The sequence below is a fragment of the Mytilus edulis genome, chromosome 11 (assembly GCF_963676685.1).
Source record: "Mytilus edulis chromosome 11, xbMytEdul2.2, whole genome shotgun sequence".
In the NCBI taxonomy this organism is placed as follows: Eukaryota; Metazoa; Mollusca; class Bivalvia; order Mytilida; family Mytilidae; genus Mytilus; species Mytilus edulis.
In genome coordinates, this window is record NC_092354.1 from 47398209 (window position 1) to 47425037 (window position 26829).

General features: G+C 32.5%; 1 protein-coding gene across 1 annotated transcript; it reads right to left on the reverse strand.

Annotated features, from left to right (window-relative positions):
• Positions 1–26748, reverse strand: LOC139495724 (sterile alpha motif domain-containing protein 9-like). Its single transcript, XM_071284053.1, has 6 exons — positions 26668–26748; positions 8308–8639; positions 6950–7163; positions 5003–5082; positions 449–4154; positions 1–90 (listed from the first exon to the last, which is right to left on the reverse strand). Exons 2-6 carry the CDS (start codon positions 8603–8605, stop codon positions 33–35), a joined length of 4356 nt encoding a protein of 1451 aa, XP_071140154.1. The 5' UTR covers positions 8606–8639; positions 26668–26748; the 3' UTR covers positions 1–32.
• Positions 26749–26829: the final 81 nt, after the last annotated feature.

Here is a 26829-nt window from a genome sequence, read left to right on the forward strand (position 1 = left end):
CATATCATAAAATGTCATCAACTTAGAAATGTCTAATAGTCCATATCCATATCGACATCCTCTTCTTTTGTATCCTCAGTCTGCACTAAACTGTAAAAATAGTAATACATACCATGATAAAGATTTGTTATATATTAGAGGAAACATCATTAAGTTGTTATAATGTTAAAATTGGTCAGATTTATATTGAACAGATGTGTTTTTCGTTGCTTTATATTTTCTGGTCGTATAGGTGTGACCATAACTTTCAAACAAAAATGTTTCGTTTTATTTACGTGACCAAACACAATTAAACAAATAAATAAGATAAATAAGATAAAATCAAAACTAATCATCGGTAATGTTTTAAGGATGTGAAACTGTTTTTGTTCTTTTCATGAGCCCACAAATGGGTAAAATTGTTGAAAAATTTCAGTGTTTAAGATTTATGTCACACGGGTATACATACCCAGTATAATGTAGTTGTTCAGGATACCAGTCTGGTATTTGATAGCATTCAGTACTGAAAAATCTTGCAGAAAACATTTCGATTTCCTCCAGCTGTTTTAGCATAAACGAATTTAATGTGGTCGCTTGTTTAGGATGCTGAAGTTTTCCCCTGATAGACTGAACTGTGGCATTATATTCTCTTTTCAATCTTTTTAAAAACATTCCAGACTCATTTTCTAGAAATATCAACTCATTGAGAACGTAGGTTTCAACTGTTAGATATTTGCGGAAAACATAAATATCTGCAAACGACTCAAAACGCGAAAGAATCTGGAGGAGAAGATTGATGATTCTAAGCTTTCCAAAATCTCCACTAGTTCTTTTCCGATTTAACTTTTCTTCTTTCGCGAATAACTCCATTCCATCTTTAGCCATTTCGATTACCTTTTCAATGTTTCTTTGATCGATGGGTGTCATTTTTTCTGATATTTCTGTCAACTGTATTTTGTAAACTTGTGCATATGTATCCCATATATTTGAATCATTTGGATTTATATCCGTTGCCTGCTTGGCATATGTAGCTGCTAATTCAAATTCTCGTGAATTAATATATAGTCTAGCTATTTCCTGGCATACTCTGGCGCTTTGTGTCACTTGCTTTGCACAGGCGAGTACATCTGCTGCATTTTTTACGTTTTCCTCTTTCATAATCTTCATAACAATATACGCATATCTATCTTTCCGCGAAAATTCGTTTGGAAGTCTTTGTGTTAGGATTCTGTCAACAACACGCAGTACTTCTTTCATTGCCATATTTTTGTTCTTAAATATATTTGAATTTAAAAATTCAAGGAAGATACCACTAGTACTTTGGTTTTCTTGAAAACAGGAGAAAATCTTATTTGCAAATAGAGAATTGATAACTGAAATACCAGTCAACTGTTTACCCCTTCCAGCTTTTGTTTCAGTTGTATTATTTAAAAGTATCTGCAATGGTTCGGTAATATTAGTATCCCATGTTTTCTTTTTGTTTGAATGGCAACCAACTAGTCCCGCCTGAAAGATCATTTGTTTTTTTCCTTTTTCAATTGAGGCCATAATTGGATCAAATGCACTGGCTGGAAGTGCCTTATATTCAGGATCAAATGTGTTTAACATAGATACAAATTTGAGAAGTTTTCTTTCTTTCTCGTTTGTGACAGCATTTACGAAGTCTACAGCCATTCTTTGAATATAAGCAGGATTGAAGTTTTCTTTCAAAATATTGAAGGATATGAGCACTTTCGGCTCTGGCCATTGTTTATTTTGAAACTGTCCCTCCAAATATGTAGCTTTTTTTTGGAACCAGTTTAGTTCATTTGGGGACAGCAGGTGTCGGAGTATGACAGAAGCATATCTCGTAGGATTTGGCGACAATGGAATGATTGCCTTTCGAATACACAAAATTAAAACACAAAAAGGATATCGGTCATCATTTTGGTCCCTTTTCAATGATGTTTTGTTTCGAAAAGAAGAAAGTAGACTTTCAAGCTTGTCATCTTCGAAATCATCAAAAAGCACTATTGGGGGCTTCGGGTCGTCAGTTTCTTCTTCAAACCCTCTCAAGTTTAAAATGTTGTCTATAGTTTGCTCTGTGAATTCTTTAACAATGCAACATTTATAATGTTCTTTTCGTTCCCACAAACATTGCATCGCAGTTGTTGAACCACCAACACCAGGTTGATGATAGATTTTTATCACTTCTATTATATTATCAGTTTTTATCTCTTTACGAGAGAGAGCTTCGTGTAGCTTTTTGTCAAGCTCTGTATGTATACTACGTCTTAAAACGTGATCGCGAAACCAGAAATTGAACCAACTAATGCCTCGCCCACGATAAAACGTGTCTGCACTTTGACGTTCGATTTCATTAACTTTGTCTTGGTTTGTAGACATTTCAGGATCTTCACATTCGTTCGTACTTAATATATCGATATCTCGAAATTCATGCTGCTTTATATCGGAAAGTGAACATCTCCCTCCATTTGATAAAGGTATTAAACATTCATAAGCGCTGTGTCCTGTTGATAGTTCCCGAATGGTCACGTTTACATGTCTCCATGACATACCAGTGACAGTCCTTTCTTTTACTTCTTTTTTGTCTACTGTGCCTCGTCTCAAGAGCTCAGAAAACCATCGTTCTGCCATTTCATCTTTTTCAGCAATAACCATCCACTGATCAGTAAAGTTTGTGATAATTTCTTCTGCAGCTTCTAAAAGGATGTCGTATTCCTCTGAGAGGAGTAGGAATATGGCCAAAGCGCGTCCTCTAGGTATGTTTTTTCTGTAACATCGTACTGCTTCCTTGAATCCAATGCTATATGTCTGCTTCCATTCATGTTTGGTCATTGCTTCTTGGCTGATTTCCGATACGGTATTACAATGTATCCATTTCCTGGTTTTAGCATCTTCACGGTTGATCATTTGCATAGATGGCGGTATCGTGTCTATGTTATCGTTATCAAATTGGTCAACCATGCAAACATCTAACATGTAGCCTTTGGTGTTTTTCAAATACTCAAGAATATTACTCTTCTTTGTCAAAATACTGAAATCAAAAAATGCACAAACCCTCAAATCAGTGAGGAATTCTAAATTTTCTAGATGTATGTCGTTACCAAGATTACCCAAAAAAACAAGCGGGTAAACATCAGATTTCTTCAACCTGTCATTTTCAGCATGTAAAAGATCTTTAATTTTCATTCTTAGGTCAGGTCTAAAACTTGAGGTTTTCCTTTTCATTTCTTCTTCTTGCCTGTGTTTTTGAATCATCGGCAATTTTTTGTGTAAGTAATCCCGTACTTCTGCATCATTGATATGATATGGTTGGATTCCAGCAAGGGAAAATCTATACAGCTTAGGCAAGTTCTCTTTATTAACTTTAACAAAAAATGCCTCGTCGCCAATCAGTGTTGATTCTGGTACAATATCAAGTTCTAAAACTGCCAATTTAGTGTTGTGATGTGGAATAACGTCAACAAACCTTGCAGGACGAATGCATTTGAATACTGAATCATGTTGGTCGCTATAGAACTGATTATATATGGTATTGTTGATATTTTCAATGCATTCGTTACGAGAAAGAGGAATTCCTTTAACTTCACCTTCAAGATAGAAATCTTTACTATGGGATTGCAAACCGAAATAAATTGTTCCGTTTGTTCTTTCGTTTAAGCATGCAGCTGCAAACTCAACACATTCAAGGCTTATTGTATAATACATGTCCGCTTGACCACTGCAGATATTCGAAAATAATTGAACTGGTTCAAGTGGGTTTCCTGGACGTGTCATTGATGATCGGAGAGTCGCATCTTTACGATACCCTGCTGATGCTTCTTTGTCGAACTTACGAAAAGTTTCCAAGTAGAGTTCAACTGATGGATCATCTTTGGAAATATGCCGTCGATAAATGATTTCGGATTTTGGCATATTTTCATCTTCTTCTGCTATAATATCATTCCTTAAATGTACTATTGAACGTTTTTCGTCATAAGTATGATTTGGAAAAAGGTCTTCCATGTGTTCTAACTGTAATTCTCTAAATACTTTCCCTGATATGTTGCCGTCAAGTAACATTTTCGACGTTTCAATAGGGACTTCGTATGCAGCATATCGAGGTGCAATTACCTGTACGAGTTCTTCAGCATTTATGTCTATTAATGGCTTTTTTGGTATTCTTAGGGTTCCTTAAATGAAACAGAAAATTTTCGTTTGAATTCATGGACTTTTAACATTATGATGAATTTTTGTACTCAACATATTTTAAATTTGTTATCATATAATTTAATTTTGAATGTAACGCGTCTTCTGATTGGGTGATATTATTTTGTTATCAGCCCATAGACATAATTTAGTCATGTGACCGTGGCGTAATCAACGTTTTTTCATAGTTTTCTACGGTTTAAAATTGAATTAAGAATTAATTTATAAGAAATGACTGTAATATTTTTTCTGTTACAGTCATTCCTTAAAATATTAGTGAAAATATATTAAACATGAAATTCATGATTCAATGAACAAATGATACACCACAATTAAAGCACGAAGTTAATGTTACAACTTGTAATAAATTTGTTTGAAGCAGTGTCATTTTGTAAAGCCTTATTTTTGAAAAAAAATTTAACGCATACGTAGATAAAGCCATAGAAATATCATATGGAAAAGAACTATAATAACTTATTACTAAACGGATAGCTCTGTATAGAAGATACTATACGTGTCAAAGTATCACCACCAGTTATCTCTTATAATCTTTAGTTTTCAACTGCGATGTCACCAAAAGAATGTCAAACTTTTTTTATACGCACAGTGCAGAATTGAAGACAAAAGTCGTACTCTGGGAGATAATAAACATGATAGAAACAGTAGAAAGTCCACCGTTGTAAGCTTTTCCAGAAAAAAAATATTTTTTTTTTTCGAAACACACAATTAAATGAATACATCGAAGAACTGCTTGTAAATAAAGAAAAAATCATCTGTTGATACATATGTATAAACTTATTTTAGGAATAAAAAAAAACTTCATGTTTTATACCTCCTCTCGACTTTTCTTCTACATCAAGGAATTTCTCTTTTCTAGACACACAAATTCGTTGTAGGTTTCTAAATAGTGATCTATGGTGGTTAAAGAAATAATTGTGATCATCTATTCTTTTATAATTATTGAACACAGTAGTAATATCCAAGTATTTAACTATATATTAACACAGTAATAACTCAAATCATCAGTAGAAATTCAGTAAGTTTGACTGCGCGTGCGCTTATCTTATAAACATAACGTTAAACCTCTTATGCATCATATCAAGGATTATGTTTTAAAATTTGTGTATATATGGTGATGATGTTTATACTATGTATATTTGTGTGGTCATTGATAGAATTTAAAATTTGAATATAAACGGGTCCAAAAACATATATCTGTAATCTATTTTCAAAGATCAAAGATACCAGACAGTAATTAACATTCCGTGCTAATATGGTGTTACCCTCACAGACAAAATGGCAGGTAATATCGTTTATATAATAACACTATCTAATCTGTGGAAGATGAAAATTCACTTAAATTCGAGGACACAGTTTCGAGATTGACTATCTAGCTTCTTATGCAAAGAGATAGCAAATTCGCCGATGCCGCATCGATGTCCATATGTATTCATTTTAACAACTGTTTTAATGTAAAAATCATTTTTTTATAAAATACTTTTATGAAGTAAAATAAACCATTCGAGAAACATTGATATAATAAACAGCTGCGCCATGAGCGCATGATACGCCCGACGTCTTATGTGGAAGTCTTATGCAATAATCATAAATAGTTTATGAGAAAGTTTTAAGCAATAACCATATATTGTTTTAGAGACACGGCGGGACATGTGAAACCCCCCACCCTGTTTTTTTTTACAAAAACTAAATATTACCAAAATAAAATTTTGAATCAAAACCAAAAAGTATACAGATCTTTAGATTAATATATCAAAGAAGTGTGTAAAGTTTTAAGCAATGATCATAACTTATTTTTGAGATACGGTGCGACATGTAAAAAACCCTCCCCTGTTTTACAAAATGCTCAATAACTCAGAAATAAAATTTTGAATAATCACCAAAAAGTATACAGATCTTAAGATTAATAGAACAAAGAAATGTGTAAAGTTTTAAGTCATAATCAATAATCGTTTTTGAGATACTGCACAACATGTAAAAAAAAACCTCCCCCTTTTTTTACAAAATACTAATAACTCAAAAATAAAATTTTGAATCATCACCAAAAAGTATACAGATATTGAGATTAATATAACAAAGACATTTGTAAAGTTTTAAGCAATAATCATAAATAGTTTTTGAGATATGGCGCGACATGTAAAAAACCCTCCCCCTTTTTTACAAAATACTCAATAACTCAAAAATGAAATTTTGAATCATCACCAAAACGTATACAGATATTGAGATTAATATAACAAAGACATTTGTAAAGTTTTAAGCAATAATCATAAATAGTTTTTGAGATATGGCGCGACATGTAAAAAAAAAACTCCCCCTTTTTTACAAAATACTCAATAACTCAAAAATGAAATTTTGAATCATCACCAACAAGTATAAAGATATTGAGATTAATATAACTAAGAAGTGTTTAAAGTTTTAAGTCATAATCAAGTATCGATTTTGAGATACAGTGCGACATGTGAAAATAACACACCCCTGTTTTAGTTATAAAGTGCTGTAACTCAAAAAGTTTAAATCATATTTTCACCAAAAAGTATACAGATCATTTGACCATCATAAGAAACAACTATATTAAGTTTCATGAAATTTGGATAAGTCGTTCTCAAGTTACGGTGCGACATGTTAACGCCGGACAGACGGACAGACGGACAGACGGACGGACGGACGGACAGACAGACAAACAGACAGACGGACGGACACTGGACATTTGTATACCATAATACGTCCCGTCAAAATTTTGACGGGCGTATAAAAAGGATACCCTTTTCCTTTAACATCTTCGTCTTCACTGTTTGGGAATAGGTCCTTGATCTGACATTTTATATGATCATCGTGAATATAGTAATCTTCTCCATTCTCCCTAAAAGTTCGCCTCAACTCTTCTACAATACTGCCTAGGGACACGACTTCTCCTTTTGTTTCGCAAAACTTGTTTCTGAGGACTGTCTTTAACAATTCATTGAGCTTAATGTCATCTTAAAATAATTTAAAAAAAAACAATGTTACGTAATGGTTTCGATGAAAACATTCCAAATGTACTTTTACGGTAATGCATCGTGTTACACATGAAAAAAATCTGAATAATGCAATATTCGTAAACTTCTAAAATAAAATGTATTTAATTAAATCATAATGAAGTGGGGAGTCTTGTCATTAGCTCAAACATACAATTGGAGAATGGGGGACGTACCTTCCTCAGTAATACTCAAAACTAAAATGTTGAAGGTCAAGACTGGATAATAACTGAAATATGTAGGACATAAAAGATGGCTACATCCATTTCAGATAAACTTTCCATGAGAGAATGAAACCTACATTCTCAGTTATTTCTAAATTGAGCATCAGTTTCAAAAAAAATAAAACGGCTGGTGCCGACAGACTGACTATTGAGCTTATGATGCACTCAGAGACTTCCCAACCATAAGCAGCATTAAAGTCGAAGAGCTATTAGATAAAAATAAAAAGTTTATAAAAAATTGAAAACAACACGTTTTATAATTTATATGCGTCCGAAACGCTTTTCTGGATTTACCAGTACCGAAACCGTTGAAGAGCTATATGTCAAAAATACATTAAATAAATTGCCAAATTCTTTTAAAGCCAACTTTTCCTGAGGGAGTTGAAACCTTAGTTTCATAATAATTTCAAAATTTATAAACGGACAATTTTAGTAAAATTTATTAAATCATGTCTGTACCGAAATACTGACTACTGAGCTGATGATACCCTCGGGATATAAGAGATGTGTGCATATGGCTTTTTCTGGGGTTTTTTTTTTCTTCATCAGGTAAGCTCAAACCAATTGGCATTTATGCAGCATTTCAAGCCGATGCTGTATCAGTACTTGAAAACGTCACTTGTGTCAGTATAAAACGTTATTAAATACTGTGCTCGATTTCGTAGATACAGGAGAACCATGAATTTAAATGATTGAAGAATTGCATTTTTTTTTGGAAAGTAATGTATGCAGACTTTGCTAACACCACGACATTAAATATCCACGGAAATGCAAATTTACCACAATTCACGAAAATTGTTTCCCACAGTACTCATCTATGAAAAAGCCTAGATAATCAATAAGAATATTTTTTTTAAATACTTAAATAGAGTTTATATTGCCTTTTTTCAATTTTTCTTCATTGATGCTTGTAGAGTCCAGCGTTTTTGTTATAAACTCCATGTGTTCTGTAATCAGCGCTTGGTGCAGTCCCAAATAACCCTTTGAGTGTTTCATTAAAATCCTCAAAAGTCTTTTTATTTTGTCTGAAGTAGTCCTTTCATATCTAACACGTTCAGAATCATCTACGGTCATGATTTCGTTTTCAATAAGCTGATCCATAACACGTTCAACTTCCGAAATGTTTTTGCATAAATACTGGTGATTTATTGTTATCCTTTGTCTTTCGGTAGGATCCATTTTTTGTTTCTGTTTGTAGTTAACACACTTTCTCCTGTTAATATATAAACATAATTATAATACTAAAATTACGAGGTCCAATTTATGAGCCGTCATCACGTAAAAACGATGAATCAAAGAATTCAACTTTATATCTAACTAATATAGTACAATGCTGTTGATTAAAAATTACACCACTCCAGACCCCTTTGTTTCCCACATAATTAATATTGCCAATAATTAAGAAGTTCCGGGTCGAATCCGATACCGATACCAATAGTATATTCACCTGTTACCTATTACTTTATCTGTACGTTCCGCATCTGACAGGCGCACCACCAAACGCTGTATTTAGGATTTTGCTATATACACGGGTCGTAATCACAGGGTTGACACTACTAAATTCAATCATTGTCACATTGTTCCCGATTGTAGTATTTTAATCAGTATGACTTTTAAGATGACAATACGAATAATATAATTCTGGACTTAAAATAAGGCGTATAGGTACAGCGTGTACAGTTTTCAATTTGTATGCCGGAATGACGTAAAACAGCGAATCAAAGAATTCAACTTTAATTATAACTCATTAAGGACAATGCTGTTGATTAAAAAATACTTCTTTCCAGGGACTTTTGTTTTCCAAATAAAATTAATAATACCAATAATTGATAAGTTTCAGGTCGACGGGTTCAAACAGAAAGATGTTGAAAGCAGAGAAAACTGTGCATCTTATAATCGGCATGACTTTATCAGATGACAATACCATTACTAAAATAAGGCTTACGCATAGTTATATATCTTTAATTCAGCCACAGACCCGCGATATCACGGGTGTGTTCTAGTTATTATGTATCTTTTCATATATAAAGAACCTTATAGTGTATAACCTTGGATTTCACTGGTGATACATTTATTATGTACCTGGCGTAGTTATATTCGCACCGTTTATTTTATTCGACATATCCTTTATATAAATGTCGTTAATCAATATTTATTCTTAGTATTAATCTCGAATAATCATGACCGAATCTCCATATTTTGGTTCACCAAATAATCAGACTGAAACAAATTTAGAACTTGGTCTGTAACTGGTCATGGTAAAACTATATACCAATTATCATATCAATATCTTCCAGTATGACAGTGTGGAAAACTGATTATTTGAGTGAATTTTGTAAGTTCAAGGACCATAACTCTGCACAAATTTGTCAACCGGAACAAATCTCGAATTTGATCTGTATAGTGCGGTGACTGAAGGCAGAATGTCATTTAATCTCCCCATCGAACACACACCTATATAATATATCATTTGAAAGAGGAAACCTTGTACTATAACACCTTGCTGGTCGTAAAGACTTGATATGGTCACATTTTTTTAAAAACAAACATTCAAACATCCAGTTTGTCATCCCATAAAATGTTTAAAGCACCTTAACCTTATAAATAATTTCAACTTTAGGTAAAATCAAATCAATCGGCATGAAAGACAATACTGCAAAAAAAAAATTTAACTTTCATATTTGATGAGGTAAAAATGTATCAAACCAAAGCAAATATGAAATAAAATAAAATTTGCGGATACTCCTTCACGGCCGACACTCGGCTAACCGAGAGATAGGTCGGTTAATCTATATTGAGTATGCGGCTAAATGGGCGGTTGGTCTGTTAATCGGATTGGTTATACGTCTGTTAAGAGTAAAACGCACAATTTAAATGTTAAAATCTATTAAATATACAGATTTTAGGTACATTATAAGAACCAAATAAAAAAAAAGAAAAGTGTCTGACAAAATGATATCTATCATAGAACATTTTCCAACTGTAAAAACATTTCATAGTCTGCGCAGTTTTCAGTAAAACTAAAAGGCGTCGCGAAAGTATGTAGTATTTATGCTTATACGCATAGCAATTTTTGTAATAAAAGGCGAAACAAACAATTTTAGATATCATTTAAAGGACACAAAATCGTACTTTGGTTCTAAAATATAAATTGACATTAGTTAATATTTCATAATTGTAATATATCGTGAGTAACACCACGTTTTAGTGAACATTATGGGAATAAAGTCTGTTAATGGGTTGAAAAATTGAAATTATGTCAGTTAAGAGTTATTTCGCCACGACAATAGTTGTGCTACCTTTATATTTTCCCTTTGAAAAAGTAAAGAATGAGATGCTCTTGAGTTAAAAAAAAAATGAAAATACGCAGCAACAGTATCCTTCTAGTAAGAGCAGTTTTATTTTGACTACGTATTTTATTAAAGGGTGTGTTACTTCAATATAGCGTGATATAGATTGCCTGCTGTAATATACATGAATCTATTATTAACGTTTTCTTCAGTCGTAGTTTTTGTGTCTGTTCAAAGTAGCACGTTCTCAAATCCAGCCGAAAGTGTCTTTCTAATACAACACAGGGTACATCATATAACGTGTTGTCGTTCTCATATGCACATGATATTTGTCACTGGACGTTTAACTCTAAATCGTCAGCATCATCCAATTGGTTCTTTTCTTTTATTACTAAATCATCTGGTGTTAACAAATCAGTCTAAAGAAGTAAATGGAAAGGAGCGAATGCAGCTACATTTGGTTATCTTGAGTTTGTTTTAATTCATTTTATTTCGTTTAGTTCCTTTCTACATAAGTGCAGAGGGGAACTGCAGTTGTCCGCATGTAAACTATTAGCATTTATTACCAATATGAGTACATAGCAATCCGTTACTGTTTCAACACCCAAGGGTGTTTCATGTCTTTATTCTTAAACAGTTATCATTTTTTTCTTTTCTTAAACAGTTATTAATTTTTTCTATCTGTTTTAGTAATGCATCACTCTCTACTGTCCTTATCTATTATTCTATATTCTGTGTCTCCATCCGGATTCTCGTGTATACCATGAGGGTCCGGATTGGGGTGTTGTTTATTTTTATATTCTTTAAATTGTCTGTTACTTTTCTCTACATTTTATTTATCTTACTCATTATTTTTTCTTTATTCTTTTTATTCTAGCATCCCAATATATTTTACTTCCTGATGTTTAGTTACATTTCTGATGTATACGTTTATTTCTGATTTATATACTGGTTACCAATGTATATGTTCCGGACCATATGAGTATTTGGACCATACGCGTATGGTCATGACCATATGCGTATACTCATATGGTCCGACCATACGCGTATGGTCGGACCGTATAAGTATAATACTCGTTTGGTTATCAACGGGCCGGACTATATGAGTATTTGGACCATATAGGTATTTTTCTCACATTACATTATAAACGTTTCAATATTACAAAACCTTTGTCTAAAAAACTGTGATGGTTACATGACAAATATTAATTTATAATCCAAAAGCTACGTTAAAATTAAGTACTGATGTCATGCTGTAACGATATCGCCTCGTCTTAATACATGTAATATTAGTGTTGGGGTTGCGACTAGCTCATGAACAAAAGCACATCTTACGTTAACGACATTTAATAAAAGAGAGAGTAAAACAAAAAGGCATTTCCGGACATCACTTGTACTGTTCCGTAAAACATATCAAACTGAATTACACATATAATACATATATATATATATCTAAATATATAACAATGCATAGTTAGTTTTCATTGCTAGTACATTCTTGCATGTAGGCTTGGTGTGACATTCACTTTTAAACGGTATCATAGCTTTTTTGCATTTGCAAGAAATTTGTGCACGATCCTTTTTAATTACACCGTTTGTTTGCGAGTGAAAAGCTAGCCTTTTTACAGCTGCGTACAGTGATACCGAGGTCTTTGACCATTCTGATATCTACGGTGTTTTTTGAGAAGCTAGCTCTAGATCTCAAATATCGTAAAATGACTGCAATACACAATATTCACAAGACAACTTAAATGTTACTTTCCAGAAATTTTAGGTATTCATTTTTTTAGTCGACATATTGCCATTCACTTGTTATCAGAAATCGGTAATGACCGGTGGTAAATACCATCGATAATGACCATAGGGATAAAATGTGTTTACTCTAAATTTGACAATTAGGTAAACGATGTGAAACTTCTTATTTATATTTAGCTTATCTTTTTATATGATAGAATCATAAAATTAACTATGTGATATCGTCGTTTTATTGAACGGTCATACCATATGAAGAATTTAGAAGTAGTAAAAGTAAACTGTAACAGAGTGTTAATTACCCCGACCATACGCGTATGGTCGGACCATATGAGTATATACCCATATGGTCATGACCATACGCGTATGGTCCAAATACTCATATATATGGTCCGGAACATAGATACAAATGTGTGTCAATCATGACAACCTAAACAGAATCCACATGATATATGCAACCATTCTTGGATGAAATCAATATGTATAGTTTATAACATGACCTTTTCTATATTAGCCCTGGTATCATCCCGAGACTCTAACATCGGCCTCGAGGCTTTAGCCGAGGCCCGATATAGGTCGAGGGATGATACCAGGGCAATATGGAAAAACATGTGTTGCAGAAAAGAGATAAAAAAGTTCAATTACAACAATTTAATGAAACATAACAGGTAAATCTTAAAAATTTTCAAAAAAGTTTTATCACAATTTAGTTTTTATCATTTACTCCATAGACACATGATAGAAATTTATTGTCACATTTCCACTTATTTCGGAATATGGCATTTGGTCAACAATGTCTGCCGTATCGCCTTCCTCCAATGCGATGAAACGAGCACCGTCATTGTTCGTCAAATCCGTTACTGTTTCAACACACAGGGGGGGGGTTCATGTCTTTATTCTTAAACAGTTATTATTTTTATCTATCTTTTTAGTAATGCACCACTTTCTACTGTTCTTATCTATTATTCTATATTCTGTGTTTCCATCCATGTCTTTATTCTTAAACAGTTACTATTTTTTTTCTATCTTTCCAAAAAATTGTCACCCGCTCAGCCATGTGATAGAGTAAATTAACACCCTCATATTAGCCAATCAAAATATGGCATTTTAACATAAAGTTTAACAATACTTTAATATTACACTTTTTTATATCAGTTTTCAATATTCATTGCCTAAATTGTTCATTGTTCATGTCAGTGTTTCCATATATATTATGTTTCATTGCTCATGTGTTGTTTCCGTATATTTTAGCCACTCGTCTTGAGCCTACCAATTTGATCCGATAACACCCCATACAGCAATAAAATTATACTTTTATTGCCATTCATAACTCTTAACAGACCAATTAACAGACCGGGTTTTATACATCCGACCCATTAACAGACCAGGTTTTAAATAAAGATTGATTTATGTCACCAAAATACAGATTTTTGTGTAGATTTTTCAAACAATGATATCAATTTGGTTGACAAACATAATGCTTTTCTTTTTTCGATGTTCAAAATATAGCATGCAAGTAAATTCAACCAACGTGTCTTTTTGTGTACATTTATGTTTGAGTAAAATGTGTATAAATTTATTGATGAGTAACACGCCTTTTCATTTTAAAAATCGTGCATCGAAACTAGAAAAATAATAATTACACCACTGGATTCAGTACATTGAATTGTTTGTTAGACATGAATATTTTTTATGATAAACATATATTTAAAAAGTTATACAATGAAACATGCAGAATTTTCAATGATTTCCTCGATAACTCCTGATTGACGGACTTTAGCCAACCCGATTAACAGACCAACCGCCGATATAGCCTCATACTCAATATAGATTAACCGCCCAATCTCTCGGTTAGCCGAGTGTCGGCCGTGTCCTTGGTTTTTTTCATACACTACTCGTTTTTTTCTGGGTTTTTGTCATGATTATTGCTGCTTCTATAGTATTATCTGTTGTTGAGTATGTTACTCTGGTTACTGTCTCTTACATGATCGGGTTTGTACCTACAGCCCCCTTTTCCTTCCAACGTACCACAAATGATTGGCAATGCGACTATTTTCCAAAAGAGACCAACTGACACATAAATAAACAATAATTATGTGTCGCCGTATGGGCTTCAGCAATGTGTAAAACCTATACTGCATAGTCTTCAACAAACGGCCTCATTAATGTACAAAATAAAATATGAAAACAACAAATATACTAGTAGTATATAGAAAGAAACGGCAAACCAATGCATTACAGCCTCATATGACTTGACACAACCTCATATAAAATGAGGCGGGATTTAACTTTTTTAAAGGCGCGCCAACCCTCCCCTAACCTGGACAGTTTGTACCATTGCATCAAGCTAAAAAAAAAATAAGCGTTATTTCCATCTTCTTCATTTTCATCAGCCTTCACAAGACGTGTACAAATATTTCCAAAATTTTACTGAGAACTAATATGAGATCTTATTTGTGGTTTAAGAAGGTGTGATGACATACAAATGTCTGCAGATGCTGGAAAACATTATACGAGACGTACACACCTTCTTGAATTCGCCCAATTTCATGGTTGGCAACAGTTGCAAAATAGCGTCGCACCTCACTATACGATGCGCAAAATGCACAAAATAAATTGGACTTTGATGTTTCCACCAGGTGTTTTGAACCAACCTAATGATACATTTGTAAAGCAAATCCTACACAGCTACTTTTGCATAGGTACTATTTATGTACTATTTATGTACCACAAATCTGTAGTACTGGAAATCTACTTTTAATATTCAGTACTAATATTGTGTTACTTTGAATTATTGTAATATTAAAGTAACTGTATTTTACAGTACTTGATTTGTACTTGAAATTTAAGTACTACAGGTTTTTGGTTGCACGGTTACATTTTCAGCATTTTGAAAGTTTGTCTTTTTCAAATCTCATAAGGTTATATGATGTTCAAACATGGAATACTGTGATCATTGTTGGTATCATTTTTGTACCAATATTTTGAGTACAAATCAAGTACTGGAAAATATAAGTACCTAAATATTACAATAATTTTAAAGTAAAGAAATAGTACTAAAGATTACAAGTAAATGTCTAGAACTACATATGTTAAGTACAGAATTAGTACCTATGCAAAAGTAACTGTGTAAATGAAAAGTAGTCAAACTGTTTTTTGTCACAGAAAAGATCGACTCAACCAATGCCAGGCATTTACCCATTTCTCTGGTGCCATTTACCATGAAAGCAATTGCAATAAAGAACGAAGAGACAATTCGTCAGAAGTTGGGTATTTTTCTTTAGAAAACTGTATAATTTCTATGCCTTTTCTAGGTATTCTTGCAGCGGAATGCAATATATGTCCGTTATTTATATCGACTATACTGTTGACATTAAGATTTTGAGGTCAGCTTTTAATTGACTAGCAGCTAATATTGCTTCTCCGATAGCTGCTACTGAATGTTATGTAAGATTTGGCTTGACCTTGTTGTGGTTGTATGACAGACGACTTTCTATAGAAATCAATGAGTTTAGACTGCAGTTTACAAGAAAAATATTTTAAATTAGAATCAGAAAAAAAATCTATAATTATCAAGTAACGTTGTCATGAGGACTAGTTTTTTTAACCATTAAATCGTTGTGAATCGCCAATATAGAATTGGTAAAATCAGTATTGTAATCTGATATTTATGCTTCCACGGGTTCGGAATATTGTTTTTTCGTTTTTAGCAAAATGATAAAGTTTAAAAGATAAAGGAGACGCTATTTCAACTTTAAAATCATCGCCTTTGCTTTCTGCCACAGATAAAACATTCGTTATACGATCATCTGATTAAAATTTGCAACATATAGTTTTCAATCTTTCTCAAATATTTTCTCTAGTTGAACGACTGTATTCTAGAACACGTACAAATACCCAAAACAGTCAGATATTTGTCCTTAAATGTCAAGTTAGAAGCTTTCTCACTCTTAAAGGTGGACAATTTTGTTCACTTGCCGTGTAGGTTTCGTAGCATGAACGATGGTAAACTGCTTGCAACTCTTCAAATACACAAGTGTCAAATGAAACACCTTGATGTACACCTCATCAATCTTTTATTCTTTGCAGATACAGAAGTCGACTTCACTATACTTGCTGAAAATTTAACGACTCTCGTCTTTTCTTTGGACTTGAAGGAGCAAGTTTCAACGGACTTGACGAATCGTACATGTCGCGTAATTTTAACTGAAACTATCCGTCAATTATTTTGATTTTTACAATCTGACAATTATATTTTATGTTTTATAACAAAAAAGAAGAATATAAATATATACAAACAAACTATGTACAATATATTAGAGCACTTAATTGAAAATATTTGCAAACGATACCAAAAAAGGAAGACATTTCATATAGGGGGCATGTTAGTATTTCCTGGCCCATAAGGGATAATGATAGCCTTTTTAGAATTTTTACCATGTTCTAAGACTGCAAAAAATTCTACCGTATTTCAGTTAACTGAAGTACTTTCATTTTACTATTCAGAAATGAATTTGAATAGTTATCATGACTGTTTACTTTTTTTTTATATCTTTCAAAAACTAAGGCCACTAGGTATGAATGTACTAGTATATTCCTTCGATATATCCAAAGAACCCCTCGAAAGCTGCGAGGGTGCAATGGAATCCATGTACAAACACTAGGTATTTTTCATCAGGAAGTGAATCCAATCGCACTGTTCAGATACATTGACCTAAGAAGGGTACACAACCTAAATTCTGGAATGCAAATACTACCGTGCTACATATATATATATATATATATATATGTATATATACATGCATATATACATGCATATATACATGCATATAAATATATCAGTTTAGAGGGAAAACGGTAGTATTACATTTTCCCAGCATTAGGTTCGCCTTTTGTGTACCCAAGACAGGTGAAGGAAGTCAAATTAGAAGCGCTGTAATTGGATGTAAGGGTACAATATATGTTTTTATTTATCTAGGAATAACTACAGTGTGTAAATTTACAATATAAATTTTAAAACCTATTGAAATATTTTCGATATATATTATTATTTCGAAAAGGCTTCCAAAATTTGATAAATTTGGTGCAAAATGACGGTGGGCATGGATAAAACAAACAAGCTCCGTTGGAAATTGGTCATGATACTATTTGGCTCCAATTTTTAGAATACAGTGATAAAGTACTAACACCACACATAACTGTTTTATCCAGGTTTTTATTATAAAAACTGGTAAATTTAGAAAATGTATTGCTAGTATTGTCGCCTATATGAATGGCAGAATAATTAGTACCGTTTTCCCTAGAGCCAATTATTGACCAATTATAATACACAAAATGTGATGGAAGGGAAGTTATTACGTTCCGTGTTAAAATTGAAGTTTATAACTCTATTCTTTTTCCGTTGATTTCTTAAAGTCATAAGAAACCACAAATTAAAAAAATAATGCATATGTTTTTTTATAACTCAATGGATAGTTTTCATTATAAAACTTATGTACATATACTTTTTCTGAAGAAATTCTTTAATTTATTCATATTTAGAAGATGTTTACTTTATTTTAATTGTTTTGTGTTAAACACGTGCTCAATTTCCAAGCTTTTTGTTGATTTTTTGTTGATTGTTGACAAACAGGTGACAATCGTTAAACTTCGGCTTCAAAACACGAACTTTAACTACTTGCCATTTTTTCATAACAATACTGACCGATTGAAAAAAAATTGACGATTATACGAAATCTATGCGAAAAAAAATTATAAATTCGTGCACAGAAGACTAATTAGTTTATGATGTTTGTATGCATTGGTTCAAGAATTGGAAGAACATTATTTTTCACCGGTCACACGTTTCTTATGACCTTAAAGGTTTTTTTCACATTTAGGTTTCGAAATTTTTTTTAGTAACAAGTTTTATGAAGTACTATATGCTTCAAATATTATCGGATAGTTTTTAATACTACTATGAAGAAGATACTAAAGTGTGTGTCTGCATTTGCAATTAAAATTATACCAATTTAAAACAGTCAAAACCTGGGACTATCATAGTATGATAGTCCCAAACTAAACTATTCAAATTTTATAGATATAAAGGAACTTTATACAATAATGAATTAAATATTTTGACAGATGATAAAAGCTTAGGAAATAAAATGCTTCGCCGAGCGCAGCCTGATACGACCACAGAGGTCAAACACTGAACAGTTGGGACAAATTTGGACACAATATTCAATCTTGCTACTACATGTGAAATTGGATTGTGGTCAAATTTTTGACATAATATAGGTTTCTGACACTAAATCGATACGGTCAAAGATCTTACAAATCAAATGTGCAAAACTGAGCAACTTGGATCCCCCTTGGATCATTAACCATCAAACTCAATCCCAGTCTTTCCTTTGTTGTAATGGAACCATTTTAAGGGAGGTATATCTAATGAAGAAGAAAAAACATTCAAAGAATAATTAATTCTAAGTATAAAAATTTATTACAACTGAACCCTTTTATATACACTATTATAATATTATATGTATTTAAATCACAGTATCTGATGTTTCTAGAAACAGCTACAACATATTTTATACTAAAACTAGCAAACCGATAGCAAAAATTACCAACATTAATAAAAAGCTAAAGTAATTGTCCATTAACCAGGTAATCCTTGTTTTACTCCTTTTTTGCCCCTAATTTCTAAACAGATTGATCCATACCCCCCCCCCCCCCCCTTCATCAATAATCCCTACCATTCTTTTGTGGTGAGGAAACTTGTGGTACAATTTCAGACAATTCTATACACTGTGTCACAAGTTATTGTCTGGACACAGAAAAATGCTTATTTGAGCCCCTTTTTTACCCATAATTCCCTAAACCATATGGACTAACCTTCCTTTTGTGGTTTTAAACCTTGTGTTTAAATTTCAAAGATTTATATTTACTTAAACTGAAGTTATTGGCAAATTTCCAATTATACTAACGTTATTGTCAAATTCAATGGAGTTTATATACTAAAGTTATTGGCATATTTCAAATAGACATAATTTAAAAGCAGTGTACATAAATAACGCCGTTAGTTTTCTCATTTGAATTGTTTTACATTGTCATTACGGGGCCTTTTATAGCTGACTATGCGGTATGGACTTTGCTTATTGTTGGAGGCCGTACTATAATTGTTTATTTCTAAGTCATGTTGGTCTCTTGTGGAGAGTTGTCTCAAATTCAAACATTATATTTGGATTACCTCCCTTACACTCCATCCCAATTGTCTTAACTGTGCATTAACCTGGAAACCCTGGTTTCCCCCTTTTTATCCCCTATTTCCTAAACAGTTTGAGCCATAACCCCCAAAGCCAATCCTAACCATCCCTTTGTGATATAGAAACTTGTGGTATAATTCCAGAGAGATTCATACACTTGGACCCCTTTTTTGTCCCTAATTCTTAAATTGTAGGGACAATAACCCCCAAAATCAATCCCAACCTTATTTTAGTGATTATAAACCTTGTGTTAAAATTTTATTGATTTCTATATACTAATACTAAAGTTACTATATCCGGAAACCATCTGTCTTCAAACGACATTGACGACGACAACGACAACGTGATAGCAATATACTACCAAATTTGCGGTCGTATAAAAAGATATCAATTAAATGTAAGCAAACATACTCAAATTTGAATTTTGAAAAAGGGGGTTGAAACTTTCCAATATATAGTACTACTAGTCATTTAAACGACATTTTAGAAAAATGTGACCATACGAAATTCTGACGACAGGGCAGAAAATAGAAAAAAGATACATTTGTCTTTAATTTAAGACTATTTTAAGACGTGTGTGATTTTGGGAGATTAAACTCGCGATCTAGACGACTTTTTATACTTCTGTCACCTCACTAGTAAATTGTCATGCAAAAAAAAACCAATTTACTAAATATCAAATCAATATTTTCAAGTACGAAAAAAAAGGTGAGGAAAACTGATTTGTCGTACTGGTGGATGAACAGACTGATAGACAGACGGACGGAGTGCAAACAAAAAGTCCCCTTCAGCTTCGTCAGTAGGGGACTAATAACTTTAAAAAGATTTTGAATAAAGTTTTCAAGTTCATCCAGAAGAAGATGTGGTATGAGTGCCAATGAGACAACTCTCAATCCAAATAACAATTTATAAAAGTAAACAATTATAGGTCAATGTACGGCCTTCAACACGAAGCCTTGGCTCACACCGAACAACAAGCTATTAAGGGCCCAAAAATTACTAGTGTAAAACCATTCAAACGGGAAAACCAACGGTCCAAATTTTAAAAAAAAAACGAGAAACGAAGAACATGTATAATTTACATAAGCAACTACTGTACATCAGATTCCTGACTTAGGAAACGTGCGATTATTTGCAGCGGAATTAAACGTTTTGATGGTACCAAACCTTCTCCCTTTTTCTGAAACAATAATATAACATCACAACATAGAAAAACACACGATAAAATATCAATTGAAAGGCTATAACTCAATTAAAAAACGTAAATTAACACACTATGAACGAATAAACTTGACCTGTGATACATGAATGCAAACACATAGTTAATAACATTCAAGGCCAAAAGCAAACAATTCAAGGCCAAAAGCAAACAAACCATTTTTTTCGTTTGATAACAAAACATTTAAAAATGGTATGCATGTTTTAGATAAGTCTTACATCGCACCACAAGCACTCTGTATTAAAGTATTTTCGCTCTTCCCTTTTATCGTAAAGGAAGAAGAATAGTTTTAGAATAAAAAATATGACGCACATTTCCTGATTCCGTTTTGTATGTATTTAACATAATTTGAAAACCACTTTTTAATTTCATTTCCGTAAACATTTATTTCTAGATAAACAAATTCATTTGCACTGCCGATATAACCGTTCAATTTGCCATTGGACATAATTATAACAACAGTGAATGAATTCGATTATGTTACGAGTTTCTGTTGATAACTGAATAAAAACACTACCCAATTTCAACTTTAGTAAAATTCTATACATTCGTAGTATATTCAAATTATAACGACAAACAATCAAAAAATCAAATATATACCTTTAAACAAACTTATAAGTAAGGGTTATCGTACCGATATTGTAATTAGATCTTTGAATATACATTTTGTAGTTTACATTGACACTAATATCGATTTTGTCATTAGCAAATTAAAACATGATAACTAATGAGGCGAGATGTATAGAGACACAGACACGTTAATTTTTATCTCTATAGAAGTCGCTCCTCACTATCCTACTACCTGTCGATACATTTATTTTTGGCATTGCACAAGTCATTTCTTCTATGACTGTTCATGACGTTAAAATACTAAATCCCTGGGATGTGTTTTAGTTGATTTTAGTCTCTGATGCATGATTGTTTATTCTTAATTGTTTTTTGCTTTTAACTAGCTGTCAGTAACTGCGAGTACTCTAATTTCGTATTTTCTTGTTAATTCGACCTGTTGATACTGTTTATAATGCTTTTTTGTTATTTTATATTCATATGGATCTGGTCATATACCAGCTTTGATTATTTGGAATATCTTCTAATTTTCACTTCTTTGTACTACATTTGTATAAACTTCAAGATTTACTTGTACTAAAATAATATCTCGCAGTAGTGTCTTGCCATGGCTTTGTTTGGACTTGTTTGTTTGCATTTTGGCCTTAAATGTTTGTCCCTAATATTATAACTGTGCATTTGCATTCAGATATCGCAGATCAAATTCATAGTGTGTTAATTTACGTTTTTTTATTTGAGTTAAGTCTGTCAATTGATATTTCATCGTGTGTTTTTCTATGTTGTGATGTTATGCTATTGTTTTAGAAAAAGGGAGAAGGTTTGGTACCATTAAAACGTTTAATCGCGATGCAAATGTTTGCACCTGTCCTAAATAAAGGCAACAGTAGTATACCGCTGTTCAAAACTCATAAATCCATGGACAAAAAACAAAATCGGGGTAACAAACTAAAACCGAGGGAAACGCATTAAATATAAGAGGAGAACAACGACATAACACCGAAACGTAACACACACAGAAACGGACCAAGCATCAGGCTAAACACCACGAGAATAACAAATAAAACATGAAAACCAAATACATGAATTTGGGATAGACAAGTACCGTGCCACGTCTTATCTCAATTTCTCAAAAATAAGAGAAAACACAAACGACTCAACGTTAAAATGCAACACACACAGAAACGAACAATAATATAACAATGGCCATCTTCCTGACTTGGTACAGGACACTTTTAAAGGGGAATAAAAGTGGTGGGTTGAACCTGGTTTTGTGGCATGCCAAATCTCGCACTTTAATGGCAAAGTTAAATATAACATTGAAATGACAACATAATATTACAGGACTACAATACAAATTAATAGAACATATTAGACAAAGAAAAACATGATTAATAGATAACAAAAAGCATCAGGTTTAAAATTCAATACGCCAAAAACGCGCCTTGTCCACACAGGACTTACAAGTGACGCCCAGATATAAAAGATCGAAAGTGAAAAAAGTACAAAGTTGTACAACACTGAAGATCAAAAGTTGAAAAGGTTTCGCCAAATACGGCATTTTTTTTATGCCCGGGATAAGAACATTCTTTTTATATAGAACAATTCATGCTATTGCAAACAGTAAATTTTATCAAATGAATATGAAAGAGATATACATAAAGAAACTGAAGTATTAACTAATTACAGAAAACTAAACCCGAATACATAACGCCCAGATATAAAAGATCGAAAGTGAAAAAGGTACAAAGTTGTACAGCACTGAAGATAAAAAGTTGAAAAGGTTTTGCCAAATACGGCATTGTTTTTATGCCCGGGATAAGAACATCCTTATTATATAGAACAATTCATGCTATTGCAAAAGGTAAATTTTAACAAATGAATATGAAAGAGATATACATAATGAAACTGAAGTATTAACTAATTACAGAAAACTCAACCCGAATACATAATGCTATTAAAGTTTAACACAGAATAGACACACCCGAATCAGTCCAGGCGTCAACGTAATTAAAAAAATGTGACGTCACGTGACCTAAGTCAGGAATCTGATGTACAGTAGTTGTCGTTTGTTTATGTAATTTATACGTGTTTCTCGCTCCTCTATTTTTTTATATAGATTAGACCGTTAGTTTTCCCGTTTGAATGGTTTTACACTAGTAATTTTGGGGCCTTTTATAGCTTGTTGTTCGGTGTGAGCCAAGGCTCCGTGTTGAATGTCGTACATTGGCCTATAATGGTTTACTTTAATTTATAAATTGTTATACAACAGTTATCTCATTGGCACTCACACCACATCTTCCTAAATCTATGTAAAATCATTTTTCTTTAACTTTCATTATTGAATAATGTTAATGTGTTCAAAATTACAATAGTTTTCAACTAACTTAACACATTTGATATTTTGTAGATGCACAGAGGGAAAATGGCACTCAATGAAAAAGAATATTCGTTTTTACCCGCTTGGATATTATGCGTGATAAAATCCTGCAGAATTAGCATCTGAAAACAAATTGAAGATAATGCTGTTGTGAATATTAGTGAACACGATACTATATTGTATACGATAGGATTACGACTCGCAAATAAAAGCTGTTATTTAGCAATGAGATATTTGATGTTAAATGTATTACTACGATCCAAATTTCTGAAAAAATCTAGTATCAGTCGTTTTAGTGACAATTATCTAGTGTAAAATCATTCAAAAAGTAAAACCCACGGTCTAAGGGATGACATCAAAAGATCGATGTAGGATAAAAATAAACTTAAATCAAATAGTTTGGGGGTGGGTGGGGGGGGGGGGGGGGGGGGGGGTTCAACATTGCTGCACGTTTTGTTAATCTAAAATCGATTTTACATATATCCCTATTGGTCAATCATTTTTTCCCAAATTAAGTTAAGAAGGGGAGGGGTCAGTGAAAAAACTATGTGAATTAACACTTATGAACCACATCAACAAACAACAACATGCACTGAATACACGGGTGTCATTCGGTTTAACGAGAGAAATGATCGTGAAAGAATATCTAACAGTGGTCAAGTATATTAGTGCGAGACGATGGTGAAAGCTCTGGTACCGGATCGTGAAAGACATTTCATGTAAATTCTAGGTCAGAATCTGTGAAAAAAATCGCTTAATTTTCAAAACGCGGAACAAATCCGAACAAAAAAATATGTCTGTCAAAATGGTTCAACTTCCTCAATATTACTGTGCAATAAGATAAGGAAAATATACAGTACTTTATGAAAAAACACAAAAGGTGCTATGCTTGTCTATTGAATTAATTTTAAAAACCACGCTATATCATGACATATTTGAAATTTAATCTTTGGTGTATCTGATAGTACAGTAAAATAAAAGTATGCTCTTCCTTTAAAAGCTTTAATTTGTTTATGAAAACCTTGAATTTTGTTGAATTTTCATTGAACTTGATCGTGAATGATTGGGCAACGCATTATTTTAATCGTGAAAGATAATGCGTGACCAGACTAGTAATCCAAAATCAATATGTCTTTTATCATTTGATATACCTGCAAAAGCCTGTATTTTTTTAAATAAGAATGAACATTAAAGCTATCATTTTTTTTAATTCAACACTTTACCTCGAAAGTAATAGAAATCAACTTAAACTTCTACAACAGTACTTTCTTAAGTTCTATGTATCTTTATATACAACGTAGCAGATGTGGATTGATTTCCAATGATATAACTACATGTATCTACTATACAGACTAAAGAATACCAAAGCGCAAATTATGAAATGTATCGTCCGCTTTACTTATGATAGTAAATTTGTAGAATGTCTGTCATATTAAGGGTTTTTACTAGAAGCGTCAAATACGCTTATTATTGTCAATGAGTCATGAAAAATGGATCAAATTCAGATGAAACATGCCATACAAATCTCTACAAACATCCCGTACACCAAATATAGGAGTTCCGATCCTCACAGTACCTTAGAAACTGACAAATGTAAAAGTTATGTTTGGCTAATTGATTAACCTCATGCTCTCATTTCCAACATAACTTGGCAAATTCATCTTTCGGGAATTTTTTAGTAAACAGGAGTGTTGTATTTGTATACTGACATGGGGCATTTAACTTCTAAGGCACATGTGATATTTTCTGAAGTTATCAGATTTTTCTGTGATGCTCGTAAACTTCCGTCGGGGGACACACCAATATAATATCACGACTTCCATTTTTATACGCCCGTCAAAATTTTGACGGAACGTATTATGGTATAAAAATGTCGGGCGTCCGTCTGTCCGTCTTCGTCTTAACTTAAAATGTATTTCAACGATTTTTGAAAGCGAAAAACGATGGTGCTGCAGACAAATCAACTTTATTGCAAATGTCCATGATACATTCGTTACATTCATTAAATTGTGAAATAGCATTTAGGATACAATTGTGTGCTTTAATAAAGTGCATCTGAAATTACAGCCTTTTACCTGAATATATCTGTTTTAATCACATCAATAACGTAGTAGTTAATTTCCTATTGATCTTTCAATATATCGAGTGCGTAAGTTTGTTTGCTAATAAATGGGGCATCTCTTTAATCGCAAGACTGAGATTGAAAGATACCTATCTTAAGCTTGTAATACATTCATTCTTATCTAGTTGGCTTAGAACCATGTCGTCGAAATGTTTTTACACGATCATATAAATCCATTATGTTTATACATGGTTTGAAATTGTTCCTTACATTTTAGATTCCTGACTTAGGACAGGTGCTTACATATGCAGCGGTTTTAAACGTTTTAACAGGTTCCAGCCTTCAACCTTACCCAAAACAGTAGTGTAACATTACGACATAGATGGACACACTATAAAATATCAAATAAAATGGCTAAACTCAAACAAAACGACATATTAACAAGAACAAATAAATCGGCATGCACTGAACGAATAAAATTTATCTATGACACAAAATAAATATGATATTAATTAAAAAAAGATGTAAATTGATGTCAAAAGACAACTAAAACCATAAACATAATGGCGTCTGCTTAACATAACCGATTTTATTTATTTTTTTAATCTAGCAAACTTTCTATGCATTTATTCCATGACAAGTGTTCTTTTGATACTTGAAAAAACCTGACTGTATTGTTTAGATATCGGATAAACATTACAATATACAGCATGTATAAAATACTTACACATTCGGTTGTTAAATCATCCATCTGCAGCAGTATCGTCATGCGTAAACTGTATAACTAACTATGCATTATGCTAATGAACTATGATTTTTATCATTTTAAACACTATAAATAATTAATTGCTACTTTAAAACGTGAAGTCAAATCAATCGGCAATGTGTC